We start from the raw sequence: 23890 nt of genomic DNA, 5'->3' as shown, positions 1-23890 counted from the left end.
CCTCTGTGTAAGAGGAGATTTATGAAAGGCCAGTTAATGGGCCAAGTAAGAGCTCAAGGATTGGTTTGGTTCCATTAGATGAAGTGGTAAGCTGGTGAGGTGATTCTCAATACAAGCTCCATTCAAGGACACACTTCAGGTGGGTGACATGTGTCACCGTTTCTGCAGGGCTTAAGGTCATCTGTGACCTGCAAGTTAAAGCTGTGATCAATGAGCATCTAGACAGTTTAATTTGACTCCCTGAATCAGAAAGTCAGCAAGGGAGTCATATGAAGGTTCCTGGAACAGAAAACACAGTAGTGTGTGCGTATAGTTATTTTTTTTACTCAAAGGACTATTGCAATATAAATGTGTCTAATATCCCCTGGCTGGTATTGTGACTCTTCATTTTCTGTCTTGTAGCTTTCACCATCCCTTCCCTGTCATCCCTTCAAAGGAAAAACAGCTGCATTTTAAAAAAACATTTCCTCTCCTGGCTGATGGATGAAGTCTTACTGCCTGCTTCTAAATTATTATCCACAGTTAGGTCTGTCTAACTCAGCGATAACTACCCTTAGAGGAGCATTCAAGTATGTTCCTGACTTCCAGCTGAAATTGAGGTCAAAGCAGATTCTCTAGTCTAGCTGAGTTTAGCCTGACTGCCGAGCAGCGGCTGTCTGCCTCGGGTTTTTGTTTGACGTAGTAATAAAAGCTCACCGAGGCGAATAAGCAGTAGTAGTCTCATATAGATTCATGGTGCTCTAATTGTGCTTTTTTGATGGGTGCTGACTAACAGACATTAAGGATAGGTCAACATAGACATTTAGCTTGGTTTAACTTGGTGTTATTGTCATCTGGATACAATGAACAGTAAAACACTAAGAAATGGGAGTGTATTCTGCAGGTATGTAGGGCAGCAGAATAGCAGGGACGTGGTTTTTCACCCCTTCATCATCTTTTGGTAATACTTAAAACAAATACTGAAAATATATATGCATTTTGCTCCAAGTTGGGAAGAAAAGTGAGTAATGTGCTGCATATTACATCTGTATTTGATTTAATTTTATCACTCCAGGTAATGTGGTGTCATTGACAGATAAATTGTCTCGCTCAGGAGGTGCACTAAAGAAAATTCTTCTTTACTCTAAATTTAGACCCTTATATAACCAACCAATAACACAATCCTTCCTAAAGTGATTTGTTTAGTTGTGGGTTCTTTTTGAAGAGGAAAATGAGGGCACCAGCCAAGCAACCATCTGACAAAATAAAATATATAGAATGGGAGGGGGTAAATTTCTTGGTAAATTGTCACTAAACATTCAAACATTCTTATTAGATTACTTTTAAGATGCAGCGGCTTGTCATATTATGACATTTGAGCTTATTTTCACTTGTGCAGTGGGATGTCATGTAATAAAGTAGTTAACCATCACCATTATCATCACTCCTGCTTCACACAGCTGGCAATAGAATAAAAATTCATCTTTCAAATTGAAGATGTCACATCGAGACATGTCCAATGGAAATCAGACGCTGACCGCAGGAGTGCTGCGGAGGATCACATGGTGACAAAAGCAAATTATCTGGCCCAGAACCGAAACACCAAAACCACAATAACGTAAAGCTCATTTGTCTCGCAGTACAGTGCAGCTCCCACAAAGTCGGTTTCCCATCCACTGTTAACAGACCATCACATGTTGGACCTTTTATTTGATTTCCAGCTAATTTAAGTTATTCGAGTTTCTTTGAGTGGCTATTGATTAGGCTGTTCTAAACCAAACATGTTAAAATTGTAAATTGAGTGGATTTCCACTTTCAGCTTCTCTGTAAACCACTTCTCTGTCTTATTTGTAGGTTGTCGGGTATCGTTTCGCTGAATGACATTGATGTTTTGAACTGAGATGTGCCCCCCTTAGAGCTTCCACTTAAAAGCACTCTAAAATTCCTTTTCTGCTAAGTTAAATTTGGGGGTAATTGTAATGTCATTATAATGGGCTATGATTTCTGTATGCAGTTTGCTGAATTTAATGCAGGTGATTGTTTAATTTGTACTTACAACTTCAGAGTTTGCACTAGTCTGTTAATTGCAGTGTTCAACTTTTGCACATAAACATATCCGTGAATAGCTTTTAGATTATTAGCACTATGGGTTTTGCCGTCCGTCCTCATGCCTACGCCACCCTGAAATATACTATACATTGTAGTTTCTCACACTGGTTTGTGGTCTACAGGAGCTTTTTCTCAGAAAGTCTCTCTACACAATGAACGCTATTTATTCATTTATAATGTCCTGCCACATTATGTACACGTGCACTGTACCTTGCACACACCGAGGTTACTTCTTGCAAAAAAGGAAGTGCCTGACACAACGTAGACCTCAGGAGTGTGTTTGTGGGGAGACCTTCTCTGTACACATACAATTACAGTAAGTTCTTGTCTGTGTGCATTCAGCACCTGTTATAGTCACAATACTGTTGTGCTGATCCAAATTCTGCCTCTAGCTTTTTGCTATCAAGCATGATATGGCACCAGTATCATTGGTCAAGTTATACAGTGTATTAGCTTTCCGTATACAGTATTTTGGGATATAGCATGTTTTATGGCAATCGAGATGAGGCAGATGCATATTTGTGGGGCTGGAACTTGCCCCAATGACAGATAGAAGGGTGAAATATGTAATGCACTACTTTGCTGCTTAAGGGCAAAAAACCTATATCATGTCTTTGAAGTTAGACTTCTAGTTTGTTCCTCTTAAATTCTGTGTGAGCACATTAGCAGGGTGGCTTATATTTGTTGCCTTGCTATGTCTCGGGCCTTATTTTCCTTTGTGTTCCCCTCATCTTGGTCCCCATCTTCCTTTGTGTTCCTTCTCTTCTCGGTCCCTCTCTGTGTCACGCTTGCCTCAGAGGAAGGACTTAAACTGACAAGCCACTGAGCAGCAGCCACTCGGCCGCAGTTTCCCCAGGCTGCAGTGATCCATCCTGACAGAGAGAGAGAGACAGAGAGAGAGAGAGAGAGAGGGAGAGAGAGAGAGAGAGAGAGACAGGCTGAAGAAGAGGGGCAGAGAGAGAGGGAGAGTAATGGGTACACTAACAAAAGACTAACAAACTCAAAAGACACAACATGCACTCTCTCTTCATCTGTGCTATCTGTGCACACTGTAATAGCCAATGAACAGAAAATAAGAGTGTGTGTGTGTGTGGTTGGATGCTAATAAAGCGTATGATGGTGCCTTGAGGGCAGCTTTTAGTTTCCTACTGGGAGAGAGAATGAAGGGAAGGGGGGAGGGGTGCTTCTGTGTTTTCTGTAATAATTAGATGTGTGTACATATTTAAGACAAGCTAGTATTATTTTAAAATTGGCTGGTTGGTGCTGTTAGTTCTGTTTTTCCTTGTACCTGTCTCACTGCTAAAAATGGCTGAGGATTACAGACGGAAATCTATGAATCCTTTTTTCATAATTTGAAAGTCAAAAGTTCACAATTTTGCATTTCCGTGAAGAATTGATGTTATCCAGATTGTAAGAATAACAGTGAAGGGGTTATGTTAACCAGAATGAAAGCAAATGTATGAGTTACAAACTTACTTTTATCAAATGGAACTTAAACGTGCAACTTCAAAATAATGGTACTCTCCACTGCATGTTGAAGAAAAAGAATTGTCTGTCACAGTGTGCAGAGGGAATCGGTGCAAAAGTTTATCTACAGTCATCATGTAGTAAACAGCAATTTTGCACCTCTCTGTTGTGGTGTTCTGACCATTTGTGCCAAAATGTGGAGGTTGGTTTGAGCCTCACTGAGTGGCAGTATTCATGTCCAAAAATGCAAATTATTGTAGCACTTGTCATTTCTTCTTTTCAGTTGTTTGAATTGTATTCACAGTAGGATTTTGCACCAATTGACCACCTTTCCTGCTGGAGAGATCCTGAAACAGAGACACAAATTGTAAAAATGTGGTTAAGTGTATGAAAGCAATGGAGGACATTCTTGCATGCAGTTCAAAAGTGTAAAATTGACATTGGCATTATGAGGGATTCATATGGCCACAGTGGTAATGTGAAGTGGTGTGTGTGTGTGTGTGTGTGTGTGTGTGTGTGTGTGTGTGTGTGTGTGTGTGTGTGTGTGTGTGTGTGTGTGTGTGTGTGTGTGTGTGTGTGTGTGTGTGTGTGTGTGTGTGTGCATGCGTGCAGGGCAACACCCAACTCTGCATGCTATCTCTGCACACTCTCCCCTTTCTCCCCCAAACCTTCTGTCCTCTTTCTGACCGGCCCAGATCACCACCCATCCTAAATGTAGTAGATCAGATTTACTTCATGTGTATGTGAGACTGCTGCCAGTGTGCTTCCCCACAAGTTCTCATCGGATGGGCGGATAGCTTTGGAAACCCCCTACGCACCTTTCCAGTGTATCAAAAAAATGACAATCCAGCATTCACACCCACTTCACACGCTACTGGCCAACTGTGCAGAGGTGAGAAAGGAGTCAGGGTTACTCTCTCTAGCTCTCTTTTTCCATGCTTGCCACTTTTCACGTTAACAGCCAAGTGCAGCACTTTGAATGCCTTCCGGGAGAGACTGCCTGGAAATGGGCACCATTATCCCCATACTTAAACTGTATCATATTTAGGGCTTCAGTATATAATATATGTCTACTGACACACTGAATCACTTATTTGTGTACTATTACAATAACATTTTAGTCCCTTTTTACCATATAAGTAACATAACATCCAAAATCACAATGTTAATGCAACATTACTCGACCATTATGCCGTGACTTGGCTCTTGGCCTTTCTTAACCTCACAGCAGCTTGCCCGAGGCTGCAGCAGGTGTCGGAGACGGCTTGCTCACACATGCATGCGTACGCACAGCAGCATGAACACATGGGCGCTGAGACACGCACTAGGCTCCTTAGTTTGCCTTGTAGCTATGGTCACACAAAATTCAGCACATCTACAAATTTGCAAAAGATGAACGCGACCCAAGTTCAATTCTTGCTCAAGCGCAGAAGCACGCTTAGCAAATGAGCGCTCAAGGCGTCAAATTCACCGTTAAGGTGAATTAATAGGATTGCCCCGATAACCTGGTAACACCCTCACAGGAAAGGAGTGAACAGTAGAGGGAGGGATTAATGAGGGAAGAAGAGAGAGAAGCCGAGCGGAGAGGAAAGGGAGATTACAGTGGAGGTGCTTTGGGCTTGGCTCACTAAAGGTTGAGGTTTTAGTGCTAGTGATGATCAGGGTTGGTTGGGGGTTGGGTGTTGTTTGGAATGACTTTGAGGCTCATTCATGGAGCCAAAAGAATATTAATTTAAATGCATATTTTCCTGCCTCTAGGGAGAGGGAGAGGGGGAGATGTGAGGAGATGTTCAGAGGCAGACTTGCAGACTAGACTCCACGTCCAGAGAGAGATCAAAGTGCAATTTCTTATTCCTTCTTCCAAATTCTGTTTGAAGCTGCATTTCTCTGAATACCTCCGATACTTCCAGCGAATTCTTTGCTGCCACAGCACATAAGAAGACAGTGAGGTGCGAGGATGGGGGCAGGGTTGCTAGGCTGGCTGGTAAATGTCAGATGGCATTGGATAAACAAGGAGATGACTTCTCTGTTTGTGCTCAGTGGATAGCAGGTCCTTGGCCAAGTTAAAGGTTACCATGTGGTGGCCATTCAGACTATGTGTATGTGCTCACTGACTCAGAAAAATATCATGGAATCTAACTAAGAAAAGAGTTAAGGTATATTTCAAGCCCATGTTTCCAGTGTTTTACAGCAGCTCCTGGCTTTTGTCTTGTGATTTTGTTGCATGTATTTATAACTGGTGGATTTTAGTTTATGATCTATGTTGGTGATTGTTCCATAGAAAGAAACCTAATAGTAGATCTTAGCAGATTTTATACTTTTGTTCCTGTTCAGCACCAACTATATGATACTGTTGAAACGTTAAAATAATGCATTATTACAGTACAATTAGATACACTGTAAAAGTTATATTCACTTATTATATGGCATTTAAATTTACGCATTTATTATTTAGGGAAGTAGTTGGTCGATTAGTCACTGGCCAGAAAATTATTCAACAATTCTGTTAATTGATTTACTGTTTTTAATGGTAAGCATGACATTTTTTGCTTCACATTAATGTGAGGATTTTCTGCTTTTGTCTGTTTTATGTTGTTGTAAAATAAATATTCTTGGGGTTTTGTTGGTCAGATTAAGTGACATTAAGTATTAATTTAAAACGACTACAGTTGTTAATAGAAGTTGGAGGAAATGTTGTTAAAAGATTATTGACTTTAAGTAACCAGTCAGTCAATGGTGCAATCAGAAAACAGTTAGATATGTTCTTTAGGAAAAGCAGAAATCCATTCATGTTGACACCACTGTACATGTTTCGTGGGATGTTTCCTGTCCTATAATATAACAGAATGTTCTGTTGTCAGCGTTTGGGTTCAGTTTTTCTGGCTGGAAAACGTCTTGGATGGAGAACCCACTTCCTCTTCCTGTTCTTGTTTGACACTTCCTGTTTCAAACTTCCCAGAGCCATGACAAAGAAAGTAGGGAGGGTGGCAACTCTAAGCCTGGGAAAACTTTTCATGCTGTTTGCTATGTCAAAGCGCTACAGCTGTGCCGTGTGTATGTTGTGTAGGAATATTTTGACCAAATATTTAGGGCTGCAAATAATTGAAACTGATAAATTGTTTTGTCTACAAAATGTAGGAAAATAGTGAGTGATGCCTATTATAATTTCCCAATTTCCAAAAGGTCAATTCATGGAAAACTGACCAATGGTTGGTCAGTGGTTGGAAATGGCTGTGTTCATCATGTGACCTGTGTTTGAATCTTTGATCAGTCCATCCACTTATGAAGCCAGACAGTCAAAGAGTTAAAAAAAAAAAAAAAAAGTAGTAGGTAGATCTGATGTTAAGATTATCTTATCAAATTAGATGCATATTAATTTTCTGTCAATCAAGTAATAAAATTATTCTGACCTTCGTGATCCACTGTCTAGCTTTTTCCACAGTGAATGAAAATGACTAATTTATCATGAATCAATGTATGAACTTCGATTACTCCACCCACTGATGAAGACTATGAGATGTGTTTGAAAGCTCAGTATAAAGAAAATGTGGAGGCTTGTTAAGATTATTGCTTCTTTCTTCCAACTGATTTTTCCTGCCTGCCTCATATTTACTGTATGTAGGCTCACTTAGCCTAAAACAGTGGTTTTATGTTGAGTAGCCAATAGTTTTTATTACAAGCCATTGTTTTGGAATTTAAAAGATTAAAGTAGAACAGGATCTCCAGCCATTGTCTTCATTTATGACTTTCACTAATTTTTGGCCTTGAAGAGTGTAAGGAATGAGGTCAAGGAGGCTTTCTGCCAATCCTGTTAGAGACTGCTGATTTATTTCCTGGGACGGCGCTTAGAGCTGCTGTCCTGTGCTGCCTCAGACGGAGAACACTGGCATTTGTACAAACATCTTCAATACAGTCAGCACTGGCACTCACACAGCATGTTGGCAGTTAATTCACAGATTTTATCCAAGCATTCAGATGTAAGTGAGGTTGGCATCCACAGAAGGCAAGTTGCCATGTTGTAGAGCTGCCATCTAAAGAATGGATTACTCCATTAACCATGTAATGTGTTTAAGACTGGCATGACAGACAGAGTAGCCACAAGACGTTCTTTTTATTGACTAATGCAGGCGCAAACTGAAAGTTCAGGTTGTTTGGTTGTTCACCATCAGAGCTCACCCCCCCCCATAACCTAGCCGTTTAAATTACCATACTGTCTCAGAAAAACGGCACACTTAAACCTGAAAACACGACACAAAGGCAGCAAGATTGACATAGATGTTCACTCTTACTGAATTGAAGGTCAGGTAAGGGAGAAAAACGGAAAGTCAGTTAAAATAGGTAAACTTATCCAAAGGGGTTTGGTAGAGGGTCATTAATCCTGAGGTCAGGTGGGTAAAACCGACTCTAGAAAGCTAAGATTGAATCATCGGACTGATCCATTGGCCTCATCGACTGCTGGACTCTTTATTAGATTGTTTGTTCGCTTACACTTCTTGTTTATTTCAGTGAACTTTGTAAAGCACTGTGAGACAACTCTGTTGTGATATTGGGCTATACAAAATAAATTGAATTGAATTGAATTAAGTTAGGATGAAGTAGACAATCTGGCAGGGTTTGGGTAGGAATGGGCTGGTGTATATATCGCAAGACCAATGAGGGTATTTGGGAACAAGCGAGCAGGTGGGCAGGGAAGGTCAGGTGAGGGGAAAGGTGGGAAAGGGGTTAATGCGGGATAGGAGGGAGTGGCAGGATCCCAAACAACACGAGAGTTACTGAATTTATTAAGTCTTTCAACTGAAATTATCGAGACGGGTTGTAAATTGTTGATATGCAGGCATTTCTTTTCTCATTTTTTCACCAGCTTGCAGCTTTCACGTCCTCAGCTGTAAAGCCACCAGCAGTAAATGATGTCTGTCGTACACTGGAAGTGACTTTGCAGGGTCACAGGCTCTTACAGAGGCAGTGCGTGTAGGCAGTGTTTTGCTCTATGTTTTGTTGTCTGGAACAGAGGTCAGGTTAGTGCCGGGCGTAGGGGAGGAAGTGGACGAAGGCTATTTGGAGACTAACGCTAATCTGGTTAGTGCGGTTTCCTCCCTCTCTCCTTTCTCTTTTCTCCTATCACCACTCCCGCCTCACTGGTCTGGTCTGATCTATCATGTAGCCCAACAGTCCTTTGATACGGTCGACAGCTGGACATTTGCTTTCAGAGGATATAAGTGTTTCCTCTTTTTGTGTACTAACACCGCTTGCATGAGAAGCTAAACTACTAGTCAGGGTCAAGTGGTTGGATTGTTTTGGTTCCTGATTTTGGGAACGCTGCGTTAGGAAGAGAACGTATTTTGGGCAAAGCTGATGGAAAACAAAGTTGCCTCAGCATTGTTGCTTTAATGTGATGTATTCACAACTGCTTGACACATTGATAAAGCCTGTTTGTATTGGAGTGGCACTCAGTTTGTTTTGTGATAGGACAGCAGACTCCACCATGCAGCTCACAACAGCTACAACAAGCCATAACAGAAGGAAAAGTGATCTTTCATCCTTTGGCTCTTGTTTCCCTCCGTGTGAGGCTGTAGAGAGTGTTGAGAGTGCCTGCTTCTATCATCCCATGTTCTCCTCGCTTGCTGTCAGCTCTGTGTAAATGGAAGGTCACACGTTCTCTTACGTTTCCTGCTTTGAAGAGGACGCCAGGGCTTCGTGTCGAGTATCAAAATCTTATGTATTATTATCAAAATAGCTGCTGAATAACTTTCTGTTGATTGATGAATCTATTAATTGATTAGTCATCATTTCCGCTCCAGTAAGTGTATCGATCTGTATCGATCTCACCAGCAGTCCCTCAGTGCATTGTATGATATTGTTATCTCAAAAGTCACACAGTGAGAAATACTGGATGCTTTCAAACTAGATGGTTCTCACCAAAGTGTGACACTTTGTCCTAATAGATTTAAAACTGTTATGCAATGTAAGTTACAAAAATAAGCTTTGAACTCAGAGGACCTACTTTCTAGGGCTGTGACTATTATTTTCATTATCAATGAATATATTGATTTTTGTTGTAATTAATTATTAAAATGGCCAAGGCATTAGATAATCATGATCAAAGCATACAATCAAAGTTGATATGAATACATAGTAAATTAAGCCAAGTGACAAATACATTGATTGCTGTGGGTATTTTTCAGATGTGATGTAGATGTGATGATAAAGGCTTCAAGAGTCTGGACATTTTGGTTTAAATACCTTGAAAATGCTTGAGTTGTACCCTTAAAAAGCTGCACAAACCCTATAGATAGATACATAGATGGATAAATAGTTAAGCTGACTTTGCTGTGGCCATTTATTCTTCACTCTTCTTTTTCTAATGCTTGTTGCAGACTATCTCATCATGATGAATAGAGCTCCAGACCAAACGATCCTGGGGACAGGCAGATACTTGTGGTGTCTGTGTTCTCCTCACTTCACAAGAAAGTTTTAAAGCTGGCTGAAAAATTGGTGTTTTCCTTGAAATTACATGGTCAGTTTTAGCCAGAGAAGGGCATTTCTGGGCCTGTGTCCTCTGCTCGGATTCCAAGTCAGATTGTCCCACATTCCTGCTGTGGATTTTTCCAGCGGCAGCCGGCGGTCCGCAGGATGATTTCACCCCACAGACGCTCTTTTTAAAAAAAGAGAGAGGAAAACCTCCCCGGTTGTCTCTGTTCGCTGTGTCAGCAACAGGCGTGGCATTGCCAAAATGAGAGCGGGAGAGAGAGAGAGAGAGAGAGAGAGAGAGGTTGAAAGAGGGTTACAGAGAGTAAGTGAGGGGGGGTTGACATAGTGTAAAAGTGAGAGAAACTGATAAGGACTAAACAGAAAAACAGTGGAAGGGTGAGAGGAAAAAAATGACAAGGATATAGTCAAAGAAACAAATACTGTTTGAGAGAGTTAAAAAAAAAAAAAAAGACTTCCTGCTCCTCGTGTTGGCATGGCTTCTTTGTGCCTGTTGCTAGGCTACGACAGCTATGTGGCCTGGGACAAGAGGAAGGAGAACGTGAAAGCGTCAATGATGTACAGTGTGTCTCTTTTTTTATTTCTGAAGCTTTACAGATAAATCTCAACTGTTAGAGTCAATTATGCTGCCAGAAATACACTTTTATCCACAGACGCTGGAACGTGTATGGAAGTTTAATGCTTCGCTGTCTTGGTCAAGATATAAAATGAATGGATACTGGATTTGGAGGCAGAGATGATATCAGTATTTGGCAGTGGTGCTGGAACAATTAGTCGATGAAACAACAATTTTGATAAACTCAGTCATTTATCAAGCAAAAATGTCATTTGTTGTTTCCAGTTTCTGTAAAATGAGGATTTTCTTTCTCTGTTTCACATCTTTGTAAATTGTGTCAGCATTGAAAGTCTTTTGGTTTTGGACTGAAGATGAAAGATGGTAACTTGGACTCTAGAAACTTGTGGTGGGCATGCAAGAGAGCTAAATGTCAGTCAGTTATTAAACAAAACAAACAGATGAATTGATAGTGAAAATAATCCTTAGTTGCCATAAAACCATAATTGAGAGTAGGTCAAATGAAAAGCCAGCTAATAATATATCAGACGTGGTTAAATACTTAATGTGTTGATGCGTTTGTGTGTCTGATTTTCTGTAACATGCTCTGAACACCAGCACATCTTTTTGGTCCTCTTCCTCTCTGATGTCATAAATCCTGCCGGAAACTGTTCACATCTCCTTCTACAGCTGTTTCTCAGCTCAGTTCCCTCAGTCCTTCGCTTAAACTGTATAACTTTCTTCCTCTGGCTTCCCTCCGTTTCCCTTCAACTCTTCCTGCCCCCTTCGCCACCGTCCAACTCTCAGTTCATTCTAGCAGGGACTCTGTGTGTCATTGTTGGGCTCTTTTTGTTCCCAGGCTTTATTTAGCCATTGTTAATCACTTTGTTGGCCTCTGACCACCATTCAGCCTGTTTCTGATGAGCAAAGTACTATTACAGGGCAAAGAAAAGCCATCATAAACTAGCACAGAGCTTCATCGACTCTGTAATCTCTGTGAGATTTGGAGGATTTCGTGAAGATGATTTCATCTTGTACTCCCTGTCCTTTTCTGTTGTTCCTTCTTTAAAATCCTTCCCTGGGATTCCTCCTTGGGATGGGCACTTTGAATCTTCATTCCTGTTAAATGAGTGTCAAACAGGGTGTGTGTGTGTGTGTGTGCAATGTGTGTGTTGTTTTTCTTTTTTTTAGGCTCATGAAAGGTTGGACCCACTGTATGGGGAAAATGAAAAGGTTCTGACTGTTCTCAGCTAATTACAGTGAACTTTTACAAACCACACACACACTAACTCACACTCACAAACACGAGCACTTGTCCCCGCTGTCGCTGCACTGACACATTCAGATATGATGAAAGCCATCTGCTGAGATAGACAAAGGGAGTGTTTCCAGTTTGTGTGTGTGTGTGTGTGTGTGTGTGCCGGCTCTGCTTTGTCAACCCCAGTGCTGTGTCATGTGTTGGCCCTTGTTTGCTTTTATAAGTGGTTCCAAATGCGGCCCAGTGAGTGCCCCTGCTAGTTTCCCCCGTGTGTGTGTGTGTGAGCGAGCGTGTGTTTACTGTCATGACTCCCACATATGAGGGAGTTCCATCACAACTTAGTGGTGTTTATGGTCCACAGAGCTGCTGCTGGCAAACACACAGAGGTTTTCACAACATTATCCCAGTAAATATGAAGACAAATGTTTGACACACATGTTTTGGGATCTATGAGATTGAAGGTTACACAAATTCATGTTGTGAGCTGAAGAACATAAATTAGGCATTTTGGTTTAATCCAGTTTGTTCAAACAAATGATATTTATATACTACATAATACGCTGGAAAACCAACAGCTTTATTTTTTCATTCTTGGTTTTAAAATCTGGATAAATATTTTGAACCCGTGTCAAATTTAAGTCCTAAATTGTGGCTTTAATATTACCTCATTTCCTTCTTCGTTGCCTTCTGTGGTAAAATGTGTGTTAAAAATAGATTTGACAGTGACTATCTGGTGTTGGGGGGTTGGAGTTGGGTACGACTGAAGTATTGGACCTCAGGTCTGTGTGTCAGCGTGTAGTTAAACCAGCAGCAGGAATATTTATACAAGTGGCGGCAATTACTGTGTGATTGAGAGGTATGTAGAAACTCTGTTCGAGTGTGTGTGTGCACAGATGTGTGTATTTTATAATTTTGTCTTTTTAAAGAGAGAAGAGTGTGTTACGGACTTCCTTAGAACACATGGTCATGGTCACCGTGCTGGTAATAGGAAGTGGAGCTGTGTGGCCGTTAAAAGGCTGTTCAATCAAGGTGATTTCAGATACTGTGTACACAAGATCAACTAAGAAATCAATCCATTTCGTTGGCTTATGCTTCTGCAAATCTAAAACTAGAAACCTGTGCGTAGAATAAGATTAAGGGGAAAAGACTCCTGCACATTGTCATTATATCATGTGTTTGGTTGTGTGTGTGTGTGTGTGTGTGTGTGTGTTTGTTTATCCGCAGTCTCCTCAGTGTTTTTTGTGCGCCTGTATACTATATGACCTTTCGCAGTTGCTGTGATTTCACAGTTTTTGAAAAAACCCATAAGTGAGCTGACGTTAACAGCTGTTGTGCTGAAGTCTGCTCCCCCATCAGCTAATGGCTGCTGTAGTGGTGCCTGTAAGGGTCAGGTGTAGCAGAAATTGCCTGGTAGAGATCTGCACTTTTGTAGTTGCTCTGAATTTCTAATGAAGGTCTATGACCAAAATGTCTGCTGGTGGCTTTTCACTTATTAATGAATAATTTCAATGTTTAATCAGTTAACAAACTGAAAGAGTTCTGTCAGTTGGTCGATTGAATAATCAGTGACTCAACTGTTTCATCACTACTTCTAGCAGTGTTACGTGTGAAAATGACTTCATCATGTTTCAGGCAGAGGTGTCATTTAGTGCATCCCTTTTGAAGTGCACCCAGTAACAACTAATATTTGTAGCCATGCAAGCAATGTGGCTCTGTGTATCCAGTCCGAGCTCTATTTGTCTAAAACTTTGGTTTATGACCAAATGCCTGCAAAACTTCCGACATTCTCGCCAATATCAGCTGTTCAGTGCTGATTAGCAAATGTCAGCATGTTAACATGCTTAATTAAGATGATAAACGTATATTAGCCAAATAGCAGCATGCTGTCATTGTGAGCATGCTAATATGGTGGCATTAACATTTAGCTCGAGGCTCTGCTGTGCATAAGTATGGCCTCAAAGGACTGCCAAGCGTGGCTGTGGCCATCTTCTTGTTCATGTATAGAATTCGCTAATATGTTAATAATGCGACATAGAGTATTTTTTAGTAATATATCTATATAATAATATATCTACATGTAAAAATCTCTCTAATGTAACTGTAGACTGTGTACATATGCATGTGTGCTCGCATGTGTCTCCTGCATGTGTGCAGGGATGTTTGTGTGAAGAGTTAGCCACAGCCCGGAGGTTGCCTGGAGCATCTTGGCAGCAGCTTTTCCTGATGACATATTTACTGTACAGGCAGCCAGCTTAGCCCTTGGAAGGTGATGAGATAAAATATAACTCTGAGCTGTTTTTCTTTTCTTTCACCCCATTTCTCTGCCAATCTGTCCGTCTTTCGATCTCTGCAGTGACGCTATTGCTGTTGTGTCCAACTCAAACTTACAGTGTTGAAACAGCGTTGGATAAGATTTCTTTTTGTGCCATAACAAAACGTCAGAATTGACTCTCGTGTTTGTGCGCATTTGGAATACACACTCGCATGCCATGTTTCAAGTCAACCATAGAGTTAACACCATTCATGCCGCTATATTCCGATGCATGAAGAGGCTGAATTTGTGTCCACTGCGATTAGTAATCCACCTTTTAACCTCTAAACATTAACCCACTTTACACAGCCCACAGGGATTGTTTGACAAGGTATTAGATGGTATAGACTTAATGTTACTGGACAGCAGCGAGCTTTTTTTGTCCTGTTCTCCAGCTGTGTTGGCGGGTCGTATTTCAGACGGATGATGGACCTGAAATGTGGGTCTGTAACAGGATCTACGTTCATGGCCAGATTTGACCTTAATCACCCATATATGCACTGTGGGCACAAGAAGAGCGATGGGACAGTATATGTTGTGTTTGCCTCTCGTTCAGCTGACCGAGCGGAATTAACAGACGAAGGATGACCTTTGACCTCCCACCCTCCCCACACCCAACCTGCACTCACTATGGCAACGTCTGAAAGAAGCCATCTCCACTTCCTCGCCTTTTCTCTCTCTCACATTTTCCCTGCGTCGGGGGCTCATTGTTGCCATGAAAGAAGTGTTTCCTTCCCGCTAAATGTCAAACTGACCTTGTGTTCTCCGTCCAGCAGGAAAGCGCGGCCATGCACTCGGGTTCATACTCGATGTTCCCTTACATCGGGCATTCCTCCTTTCTTGTTTTTTGAAACGTTGTTTGAGCCATTTCTACTTTATTGCTGGGGAAGGAAAGAGACTGAACAGAGATTACATCAGATTCAAACTCACAAGGTTTCAATTTGATTTGTATTTGTTACAGCACAAAGCTATCAGGAAGCCCAAGTGATGACATTTGAGTCTGACAATATTGACCTTTCCGGTATCTGTGTATGTCCTTCTCTCTGCCTCTCTGTTTCTCCATCTGCCTCACACACACACACACACACACTGAACTCTATAGAAGAAAGTATATGGCAGAGGGGGAGGTTATTGGCTGTCAGATATTGGGGTCAGATTTAGAGAATTTTACTAAAAGAGCTGAAGGGATTTGCCAGCAGTACACTGATATTAACATGGAAAATCCCATTAAATTGAACCCGTGGATGAAAATGGTCACTTGTGTTAGTGAATCGGTCCAATGTAAAACTGACGAAATGTTTCGAGTTGTTAAAGAAAGGAGAATGTAATTTGTATGACCTGCTCGGGACATCTCTTCCAAATTCTTAACACTGTAGAGCCTAAACAATAAATCAACGTGGATGATATCAGCTTATTGGTATGAGTGATGGATAAGTAACACAAATTTACAGTACAGAGATGCCACAGATATCTAGAAACAGCAGAAACAATGTCCCAATCTTGGTCATACTGCTTTAATGATCTAATTTTAGGGCTCCTTATGAAATGGGTGTATGTTATTTGTTCATGGTTAGAAAATAAATAAGATTGGCTAAAGTAGCTTTACCAGATTTTGAAAATTCTCAACTATTTATCGGTATTATCCTCAAAAATCCAGTATGGGTCAGGCTGTAGAGTAATAAATGTACTGTCTGTCATAGTTTGAAAACACAGAAGTGCACTTGTATGTGTGACTTAAATAAATCCCATGACATTATTTTTCTAATTTTGCGCGACTTCACATACTTCACAACAGCCAATATTGTACCTTAATGACATAATGTTTCTTCTTCTAATGATACATGACTTTTTCTCAGTCATGAAACTTTATTTTATAAATTCCTCTCACCAACAAAGCTGGAACTTAGCAATCATGAAACCTACACACTGTAGGTGGTGCCATGCTAATGAATGGTACATCTGTATCGGCCCATAGAAATACTGTACTAGTCTGAAGACACATTTGGAAATAAATCAAATTCAAACTCATTTTGCTATTGGTCTTTCTATTGGGAACCACAAAGCTGTATTTTTACACTGGTCCTTGTAATCAAAACAAAAATGACTGAAAACTTTAAACTGGTTCATTTCATCTCGCCTGGACACTTGGATGTGTCAATCCACAATTTTACAGTCTTTCACTGTCAGATTGAATTTGCAAATTCTTCTCCTTGCTTGGCTGCTGGGTCATGTAAAGAATTAGATGAGACTGAAATCTGTCTTTGTCCCCACAGATGAATAGTGTGTATGTGTCTGTGTTTGTCCCACTCGATGAATGGGGATTCTATTCGCATGCTTGTTGAACAAAGCTACTGCAGAGTCCAAGCCACTGCTGGATATCCTGTTGATATCACACAGGCCCATTCTTTCGACCGTGCATGTGTGTGTTTGTGAGTTAATACACATAGCAGCCGTTGTACAGTGCTACTGCATGGTTGTGGTTAATTACAGATTCCTTTTGTGTAGCTTACAGTGCCATGTGTGTTTTTTTTGTGAGCAGGATGCCTCATTCGGTCAGTATTTGAGCCAATGTCCGTTAAATGTCATCATTAAACTGCAGACAGAGCATGTGACCGGTATATTTAAGGCTGACCAGCACTGCTGCACATGACGAGTAAACCCTGTTTACCTCATTACCCATCCCCATACAGCTGATGCAGACATTCACTGGGTTCAGGGGATTGTGCCGTCATCAGTTTGCCTGAATTTTCTTCAGATCACTTCAGGACACTTGATCATAGTACCCTTCATCCTCTTGTAGGTACATGAGTGTGATTACTGTAGTTATTAAACCTCATCTGCTACATTATTGAATTATATAATACCCGTTTGTTACAGTTGTGCCATTAATTCTGATAACACTACCTTCAGTTTCTATCATGACTGTCATGAATTTGTATTTGAAACCTAACTGAACATCAGTAGCCGCACTCAGATTGCAGGAATGAATCTTATTTCTGTGGAAATGGAAAAAATAAGACTCAGGTTGTAATACACCTGAATTGTTCTCTGTTCTCAGCTGCGATATGAAACCATAAATTTATAGTTTGTAATGGACCCAGCATTACTTATTATATGTGTATAAGAGAGTAAGAATTTTATTCATGTAAAAGTGGGAAGTTTATGTGTTTAAAATTACATGATAGTATTTGTTTATGACTTCATTGGGTTTTGGCCTGAGGAAGTGAAAGAGAGAAGAATGTGGGGAATTCTGTCGTTTAAGTGCGAGAGAAGAGGGGAAGAGGACAGAGAGGCGAGTGTCAACAGGGTCACCTATTTTTATCACTTTGTCACTGTCCTCTCTTGGCCTTCCTGCCTGGACACGGACATGGAGACACAAACACACACACACACAGACACACACTGAATAACAGTGAGGCTATAGCATAGGTAACCCCCAACAATGTGGCTTCCAGCTGCAAATCTGATATTGCATATTCAAAATATTTCAAATATCTTCCGTCCAATGGTTGATTTTTATCGCGTTAAACAACAGACCTACGCAATACCAATGATGGAATGCTGCTGTAGCAGCAGGGGCAACATAACATCTAACACCAATTCTCTGTGCACATTAATGAATGTATGTTTAATCTAAATGAGACAGAGTTGGTCTAAAATTGCCGGTGTTCGCGGTGGCCCTGTAGCCTAATGATTAAGATAGTGACCTGAACGGTTTGCGTCCAACCGGGAACATTTGTTGCATCTCTTTCTCCCTCATTTCAATCATCTCTTTATTGCTGTCAGCAATAAAAGTTAAAAATGCCTCCAAGTCTTACCTAAAAAAAAAATAGCCAGTGGTATAGAAAGTCTATTGTTTAGTACTGTAGTCTTGTTTTACTTTTCCCTTTTGGTATCTGGCTGACAATCAAGTATTATGATGCTTGTTATACAACCATAAATAGGTATTCTCTCACGTGAAATCTTCTCTAGACAATGTACCTCTAGGGGCATTTAATTTTTTTCTTTGTTTTGCAGTAATTCATTTGTGTTGGCAGGATCCTACAGAAATGTGTTTTTGATTTAACACATTTTGAGTGAGCCGAGAGCCCTGCTTTGGGCTGATGTGTGCGTGTGCAGCTTATATGTGTGTTTGCGTGCGCCGCTGTTGCCAGCATCTACTGAGAACAGGCTATAGGGAGCTATATGACATGCTTGACGTATCTGCATATGCGAGCCAGAAAAAAATCTTGTTACCTCATCGCATCTTTTGCCAAAATGTACAGTGAGACATCCTCCGAGGGCAAATAAGCTAAACACAAGTGCTTGCAAGTTTGTCTTTCATCACAGTTTTGAACTCATTGTTTCCAAACTAGAATACTTCACAGTCATCAGAATATTTGCTCAGTGTGCCAGCACAAACAGAGGAAACAGGGAACAGAGAAACTAGTTGTGACAGGTAAATACAACTTGGACTTTGTGAAACTGGAAAACTTCTTATAATTTCATTAGCAACAGTGTCAAGTAAGTGACAACCACGATGGAGTCATAGTAGTTTCTCCACTCACTGCCACAGGACACATCAGCCTTTTACATCACATCATATCATATCTGATCATATATGATACATCATGTCATATCATATCGTATCATCATATCATATTATGGTGCAGAATGTGTTACATTATGATGCACTGCAAATTAATTTAAACCTCATCCAGAATGAAGTTCCTACATTTGAGAATTATACTACAAAATCAACTTGCATAATTTTTACATAGCAATTTTTTCAGCCTTTAATGTCCAATGCAAAGTGTATTCATTACTAGAAAGCTCTAGTTTTGCTCTTTGTCATCGGTCGCACATGAGGAAAAATGAAAAATCTTGAGTGAAAACTTGAGAAGGCAAGTGGGACTATTGGTTTCAGGTTTTTTAGATGTTACCTGACTTTAAGATATCACAATCAAACGACCATTATTTATGACCTACACACCAGACCATTGGAAGGTGACACTGACCACACAGAAGGCGACTCACTCTCCACTTCTCTCAGATCACGCTGTCGTGCTATATGACTCTTCACCTAAATAGAAATCTAGTCTGACTCCTAATGAGTTCACTCTCAAGGTGTTAAGCAACTTCTTTTCAGAATCAGTGCATTTTGATGCTCTTTTTACTGATACATAAACTGTGGTGAGTGCTGTACTTTTTAATGCCCATGTAAAATATAATGAATGACATAATGCGCCTCAGCCAACATGAAGTATTAGAGTCCACCAGGCAAAATCTATTAAAATGTTTTTCGTCATGTTTTAATGCTCTGCTCGAGTTGTTTTTACATTTATGATATTTTACAACCATAACAACCACATAAAACTGAGCTTAGTCAAAAAGAAATCTTTACTTTAGCACTGAACCTGGTCAGCTATGACTCAGCTGAACAACTATGATCTGACAATATCCCAGTCAGCCTTTGTTTGGTGAGCTGGTATTAATCAGCACAGTTGTTGGTCTGAAATTTCAAACATTAATTTAAAAAAGACGATGTAAAATGTTTCTCTATAACTATCTAGAAGTGATGTTCCTCTGGCTCTCTTATATGGAATTTTTAGTGTTTCCAAGTAACGTATTTGCAGAAGTGGGGAAAATCACAAGTCAGAGGTTTCTGAGAAAACATAAAAATAAACTTAATAGAAGCAATTTCATTTCAGCAGCAACAACAAACCGTGGACTATCAAACCTACAGGGCATCAATCTATTTCGTTTTAATCTTGTATTGTTGACTTGAGCTTTGTTGAAAAAAAACCCAACTATATAAGTGAAGTACTGGCTGCATTCAAAGTCTGTCTGATACATCAGCACCCAGCATGTTGTGTGGTCACAGTTCAGTTTCTCCATTCACAGTTAAGCAGCACTCACAATGTCTGAGTGTCGAAGGCACTGGGGAAGGAGTTGACTGCAAAGTCACAGTATTCTGGCTTCACTAAAAAGCAAAAACCAAATCTATTGTTTCTTTTGTATTTTTAATAACCGTATTGAAGTGTTGTGGAAATCCTCATTCCTAAACCTCCTATTTGTCTTTTTGATTTACAGTATCAGAAATAAGGGGGTCATTTCATGTCTTATAATTCAGGCTTTGGTTGCACTTGCAGTTAGTGTCACTGCTGCTCTCTCCTAACCAAAACCTCATACTAACTCTCTATTGCTTTATCATAAGGCATTTCAGGAAATGTCTTCTGCTCTCTCTCTGAGTGTATTTGCACAGCTATGCAGCAAGCTAAACACACTTCCCAGAGAGGTTTCAAAACAGCACATCGCTAGTTTTCACTAGAAGAAGGTGTGAAGACATTGATTTTAATGACTGATTACAAATCGGAACACATTCAAATTCCATAGATTAACCAAATATTTTGTAAAATTGACTTAGTACATTAACAAGGAAACTGGATTCATAAAAGTACAGACCATGGAGGTATCAAGAGGACTGGACACAGCATTGGAGGCAAGGCTCCGTTCATTCCTATGAAAGTTGCTCAGTGGCGCATGAAGCCAAAACATTTTTGAATTTCCAGGTATGAAATTCCCCAGATACTCCGCACATCGACGTCCATGCTTCCCTGTTTGTAGGGCCCATAGTGAATGTGCACCCATGTCTTGGGCCGACTGGCCACTACGTCAAATTGGCTTCAAAGCCTGGTGTGACTTCTCGAGGGCTTGGTATAGACTAGCTGCTACTACTAGTCAAATTAGGTACATTGTTCACCCTGTCAGGAAGAAACAAAGTATCACCAGTAAAAGCTCTGCCTTAAGTACCAATAGGAAGTATTACACAGCAATTAATCTAGTAAATGTACACATAATGTCCATCCAAGTAAAACAGTTATCCTTAGTTAGTTAAAATGTTATATTAGCAACACGGTAGCCCTAGAGTGGTAAAATAGTGACTAACTTTAACAGTAAGCTGATTTAGGAAAACTACATTCTATTAAATCACAAAATATCTGTAATAGAGTACCGACACATAACGCTCCAATAGGGATAAGACTAGATAAAAGATGTTTTTCAGTATTTGTTTGAACACAGATCAGACAAAATAAAATGGTGGACGAGACAATGTCAGTTAAACTGCTAGAGGACTGCGCCAGATGGGGTTGCTACTAGCAACAGAAAGTTCGACGGAAACCAACTGCTGTTGGCAGAACAAAATGTAAGAAACGATAAAACGAAGCAGAAGTGGATGACTGTTTTACTGTTGCACAGTAACTATTAAGATACACAATAATACACTGATGATATATTACAGTGTAAGTGTATCTGAGGCTGCAGTTTTTTTTGTTTTTTTTTTAAAATGCCCTTCTGTTTTCCTACTTCTTGGTCTGTGGTTGGTTTTGATGTTTATGAAGGAGAGCATGTGAAGTGTGGCAGGAGCCAGAGTGAAGAAATTAACAGCGACAGGCATGTTTCACTCACAAGGTGCTGAGAGGAGCTGTCAGTGGCAGAAAGGAGAGGGAGGGGACGTGGAGGCCAAAAATAAGAGAGCAGAGAAGCAAAAGGGAGGAGGACGGGTTGGAAAGAGAGATAGTTTTCTGCAAGTCAGTGGACACTGCATGGTATCGGTCACACTGAGGCCACCCATGCTGAAAATAATGCCTGTTTATACCTGCTGACAGTACAACCTCACTTGCTATAAAACTACGTACGTTTTTGGCAATAACTGTGTAAGGTTATCCGAGTAGGGTACAATAACACCCCGATGTGTCTGCAGAGCTTTAGTTTTGAGTCACTACTTTACTATGCTGTCTCAATCCTAAACACATTTTTATTTGCTCAAAAGTGGAGAAATGACACCACATGGGATCAAAAAAATGTTGTGCCAAGCTATTTGGCTCATTTCCATAAATTTTTTACATTTCTTGTCCATTACAGGCCATTGGAGGATGTGCCAGATAAAGTTTTAACAAATACAACCAATGTTAACTTAGAAAAGGTCTAAATTGGACTATTGCAACCCAACTTAAGAAAAAAAACAAACTATAAGTCTTTGTGCTTGTAAATGTATGACAAAGTATTAGGGGACTACTAGAAGAACTGAAGTATATGTTTTCTTTACTGGACACTGGTGCTGGAAAACCACAGTTTATCCTACAAGGTCGGAGTGTGGTCTCAGTCTGGTCATGCTTTAGTTTTTTTTGACGCTACAGATCCACTGTGACTCACTCCTGACTGACATCCCTCGATGTTTTCTGACTCATTCCCAAGAGACGTGTGTGTGTGTGTGTGTGTGTGTGTGTGTGTGTGTGTGTGTGTGTGTGTGTGTGTGTGTGTGTGTGTGTGTGTGTGTGTGTGTGTGTGTGTGTGTGTGTGTGTGTGTGTGTGTGTGTGTGTATGCCAATATGTGTGTGCATGTGTGTGTGTTTCTAGAAGCACATGCAGGAGTGGCTGGGCCTGTGTTTAACGTCTCCAACTGGCATGCTGCAGCGGCTCTTTCCAAATGCGCACCACACACACACACACACACACACACACACACAGACCTACAGAGGACCTGTGGTATTTACATAAACATGGCCAATTACACTCTGTCTGTCTTCTCTCTCTGTGCTCACTGTCCTTTCCCTGACTCCCATCTGTCTTTCAATGAAACTCTTGATCTATCCTTTTTTCTTTCCCTCTTCGTTTCTGTGCATCCATGTCTGGATTTCATTTCAGGTTCATAGTTAAAAAAACGCCACTGAAATAAGTGTTTGCTTGTGTGCGTTTTGTGTAGTTTAATGACTTCCCTGCTGCGGTTGACCACCTCTTACTGTTACTCTAAGTTTTCTTCCTTTTGATGATTAAAGCAAAGGAATAATCATCATTTCTAAATTCCTGTAACGGTAGCAGTGTCAGGATAACATGGTTGCCGTGTGTTGCTCCTCGGTATTATAAGAAGAGTCGCCTCTTCTCTCCTCTCTTGTTCCCCTCTTTCACTCTGATCCTGTACATGTGGCTGACCTCAGCCAGTTCAGCAACAGGAAATATTGTGAGGGTGACCCTGGCTTGAGTCTGAATGGAGGGGAAGCCAAACTCGCTGCGAGTGTCTGTCTCCTAGGAGCTTTTAGCGCCTCATGTATTATTTGAAAGGCATCCATCTGTCCCAGGCCTTTCACTGCCTCACTTGGCTAATGTGAGTTAAGTTTAATGGAACTTTTTGCACTTTTCAGTGCACACTCACATGCACACACACAAAAAAACCCCCACAAACGTAGGAGCTGTCGGCCTTCATCACTAACGCCACTGGGGATCCACTCACATTATCCGCCTGCCTGCATTTAGCCTCTTTCCACTCACTCTCACTTTCGGTAACTGCATAAAAAAAAAACCTTAATCAGGACAAAGGGTGATATTATCCTACATTGGTGTGTTACATGTTTTCAGGCAAGGAGACCAAAGTTAAAAGTAGGACTCTAATGCTTTATAAGAGTCTTTACAGTTGGTGATTGAAGTATTATGACCTCCCGCAGAATAATGTGCATTAAACATGAAATATAGCTTTTGCTAAAAAATCATACTGTCTCTTAAGTGCCATTTAGTAAACCTAACAGCCTCTTTTTCTTTTCTCTCCGTTCTCTCAGGTCTGTCAACGGCCAAGAGGAAGTTTGCTGACTCCCTCAACGAGTTTAAATTCCAGTGCATTGGAGACGCCGAGACAGATGATGAGATATGCATAGGTAAGCTTGCTGATATGAAATCCAATACATTCTCTACA

At 40.6% G+C, this 23890-nt stretch overlaps 1 protein-coding gene across 2 annotated transcripts in view; it reads left to right on the top strand.

The window, feature by feature from the left end:
* The window catches only part of LOC139213534 (rho GTPase-activating protein 26-like), an 83469-nt gene that overhangs the window by 15411 nt on the left and 44168 nt on the right, over positions 1 to 23890 (top strand). For both annotated transcript variants that reach the window (XM_070844250.1, XM_070844251.1), the window contains one exon: positions 23757 to 23852. In XM_070844250.1, the coding sequence (XP_070700351.1) occupies positions 23757 to 23852 (96 nt within the window). The remainder of the gene's footprint in view (positions 1 to 23756; positions 23853 to 23890) is intronic.

This window comes from Pempheris klunzingeri, chromosome 14, assembly GCF_042242105.1.
Source record: "Pempheris klunzingeri isolate RE-2024b chromosome 14, fPemKlu1.hap1, whole genome shotgun sequence".
Taxonomy (NCBI): Eukaryota; Metazoa; Chordata; class Actinopteri; order Acropomatiformes; family Pempheridae; genus Pempheris; species Pempheris klunzingeri.
The sequence above is the reverse complement of the archived record's forward strand: the minus strand, read 5'-3'. Positions and strand labels throughout refer to the sequence as shown.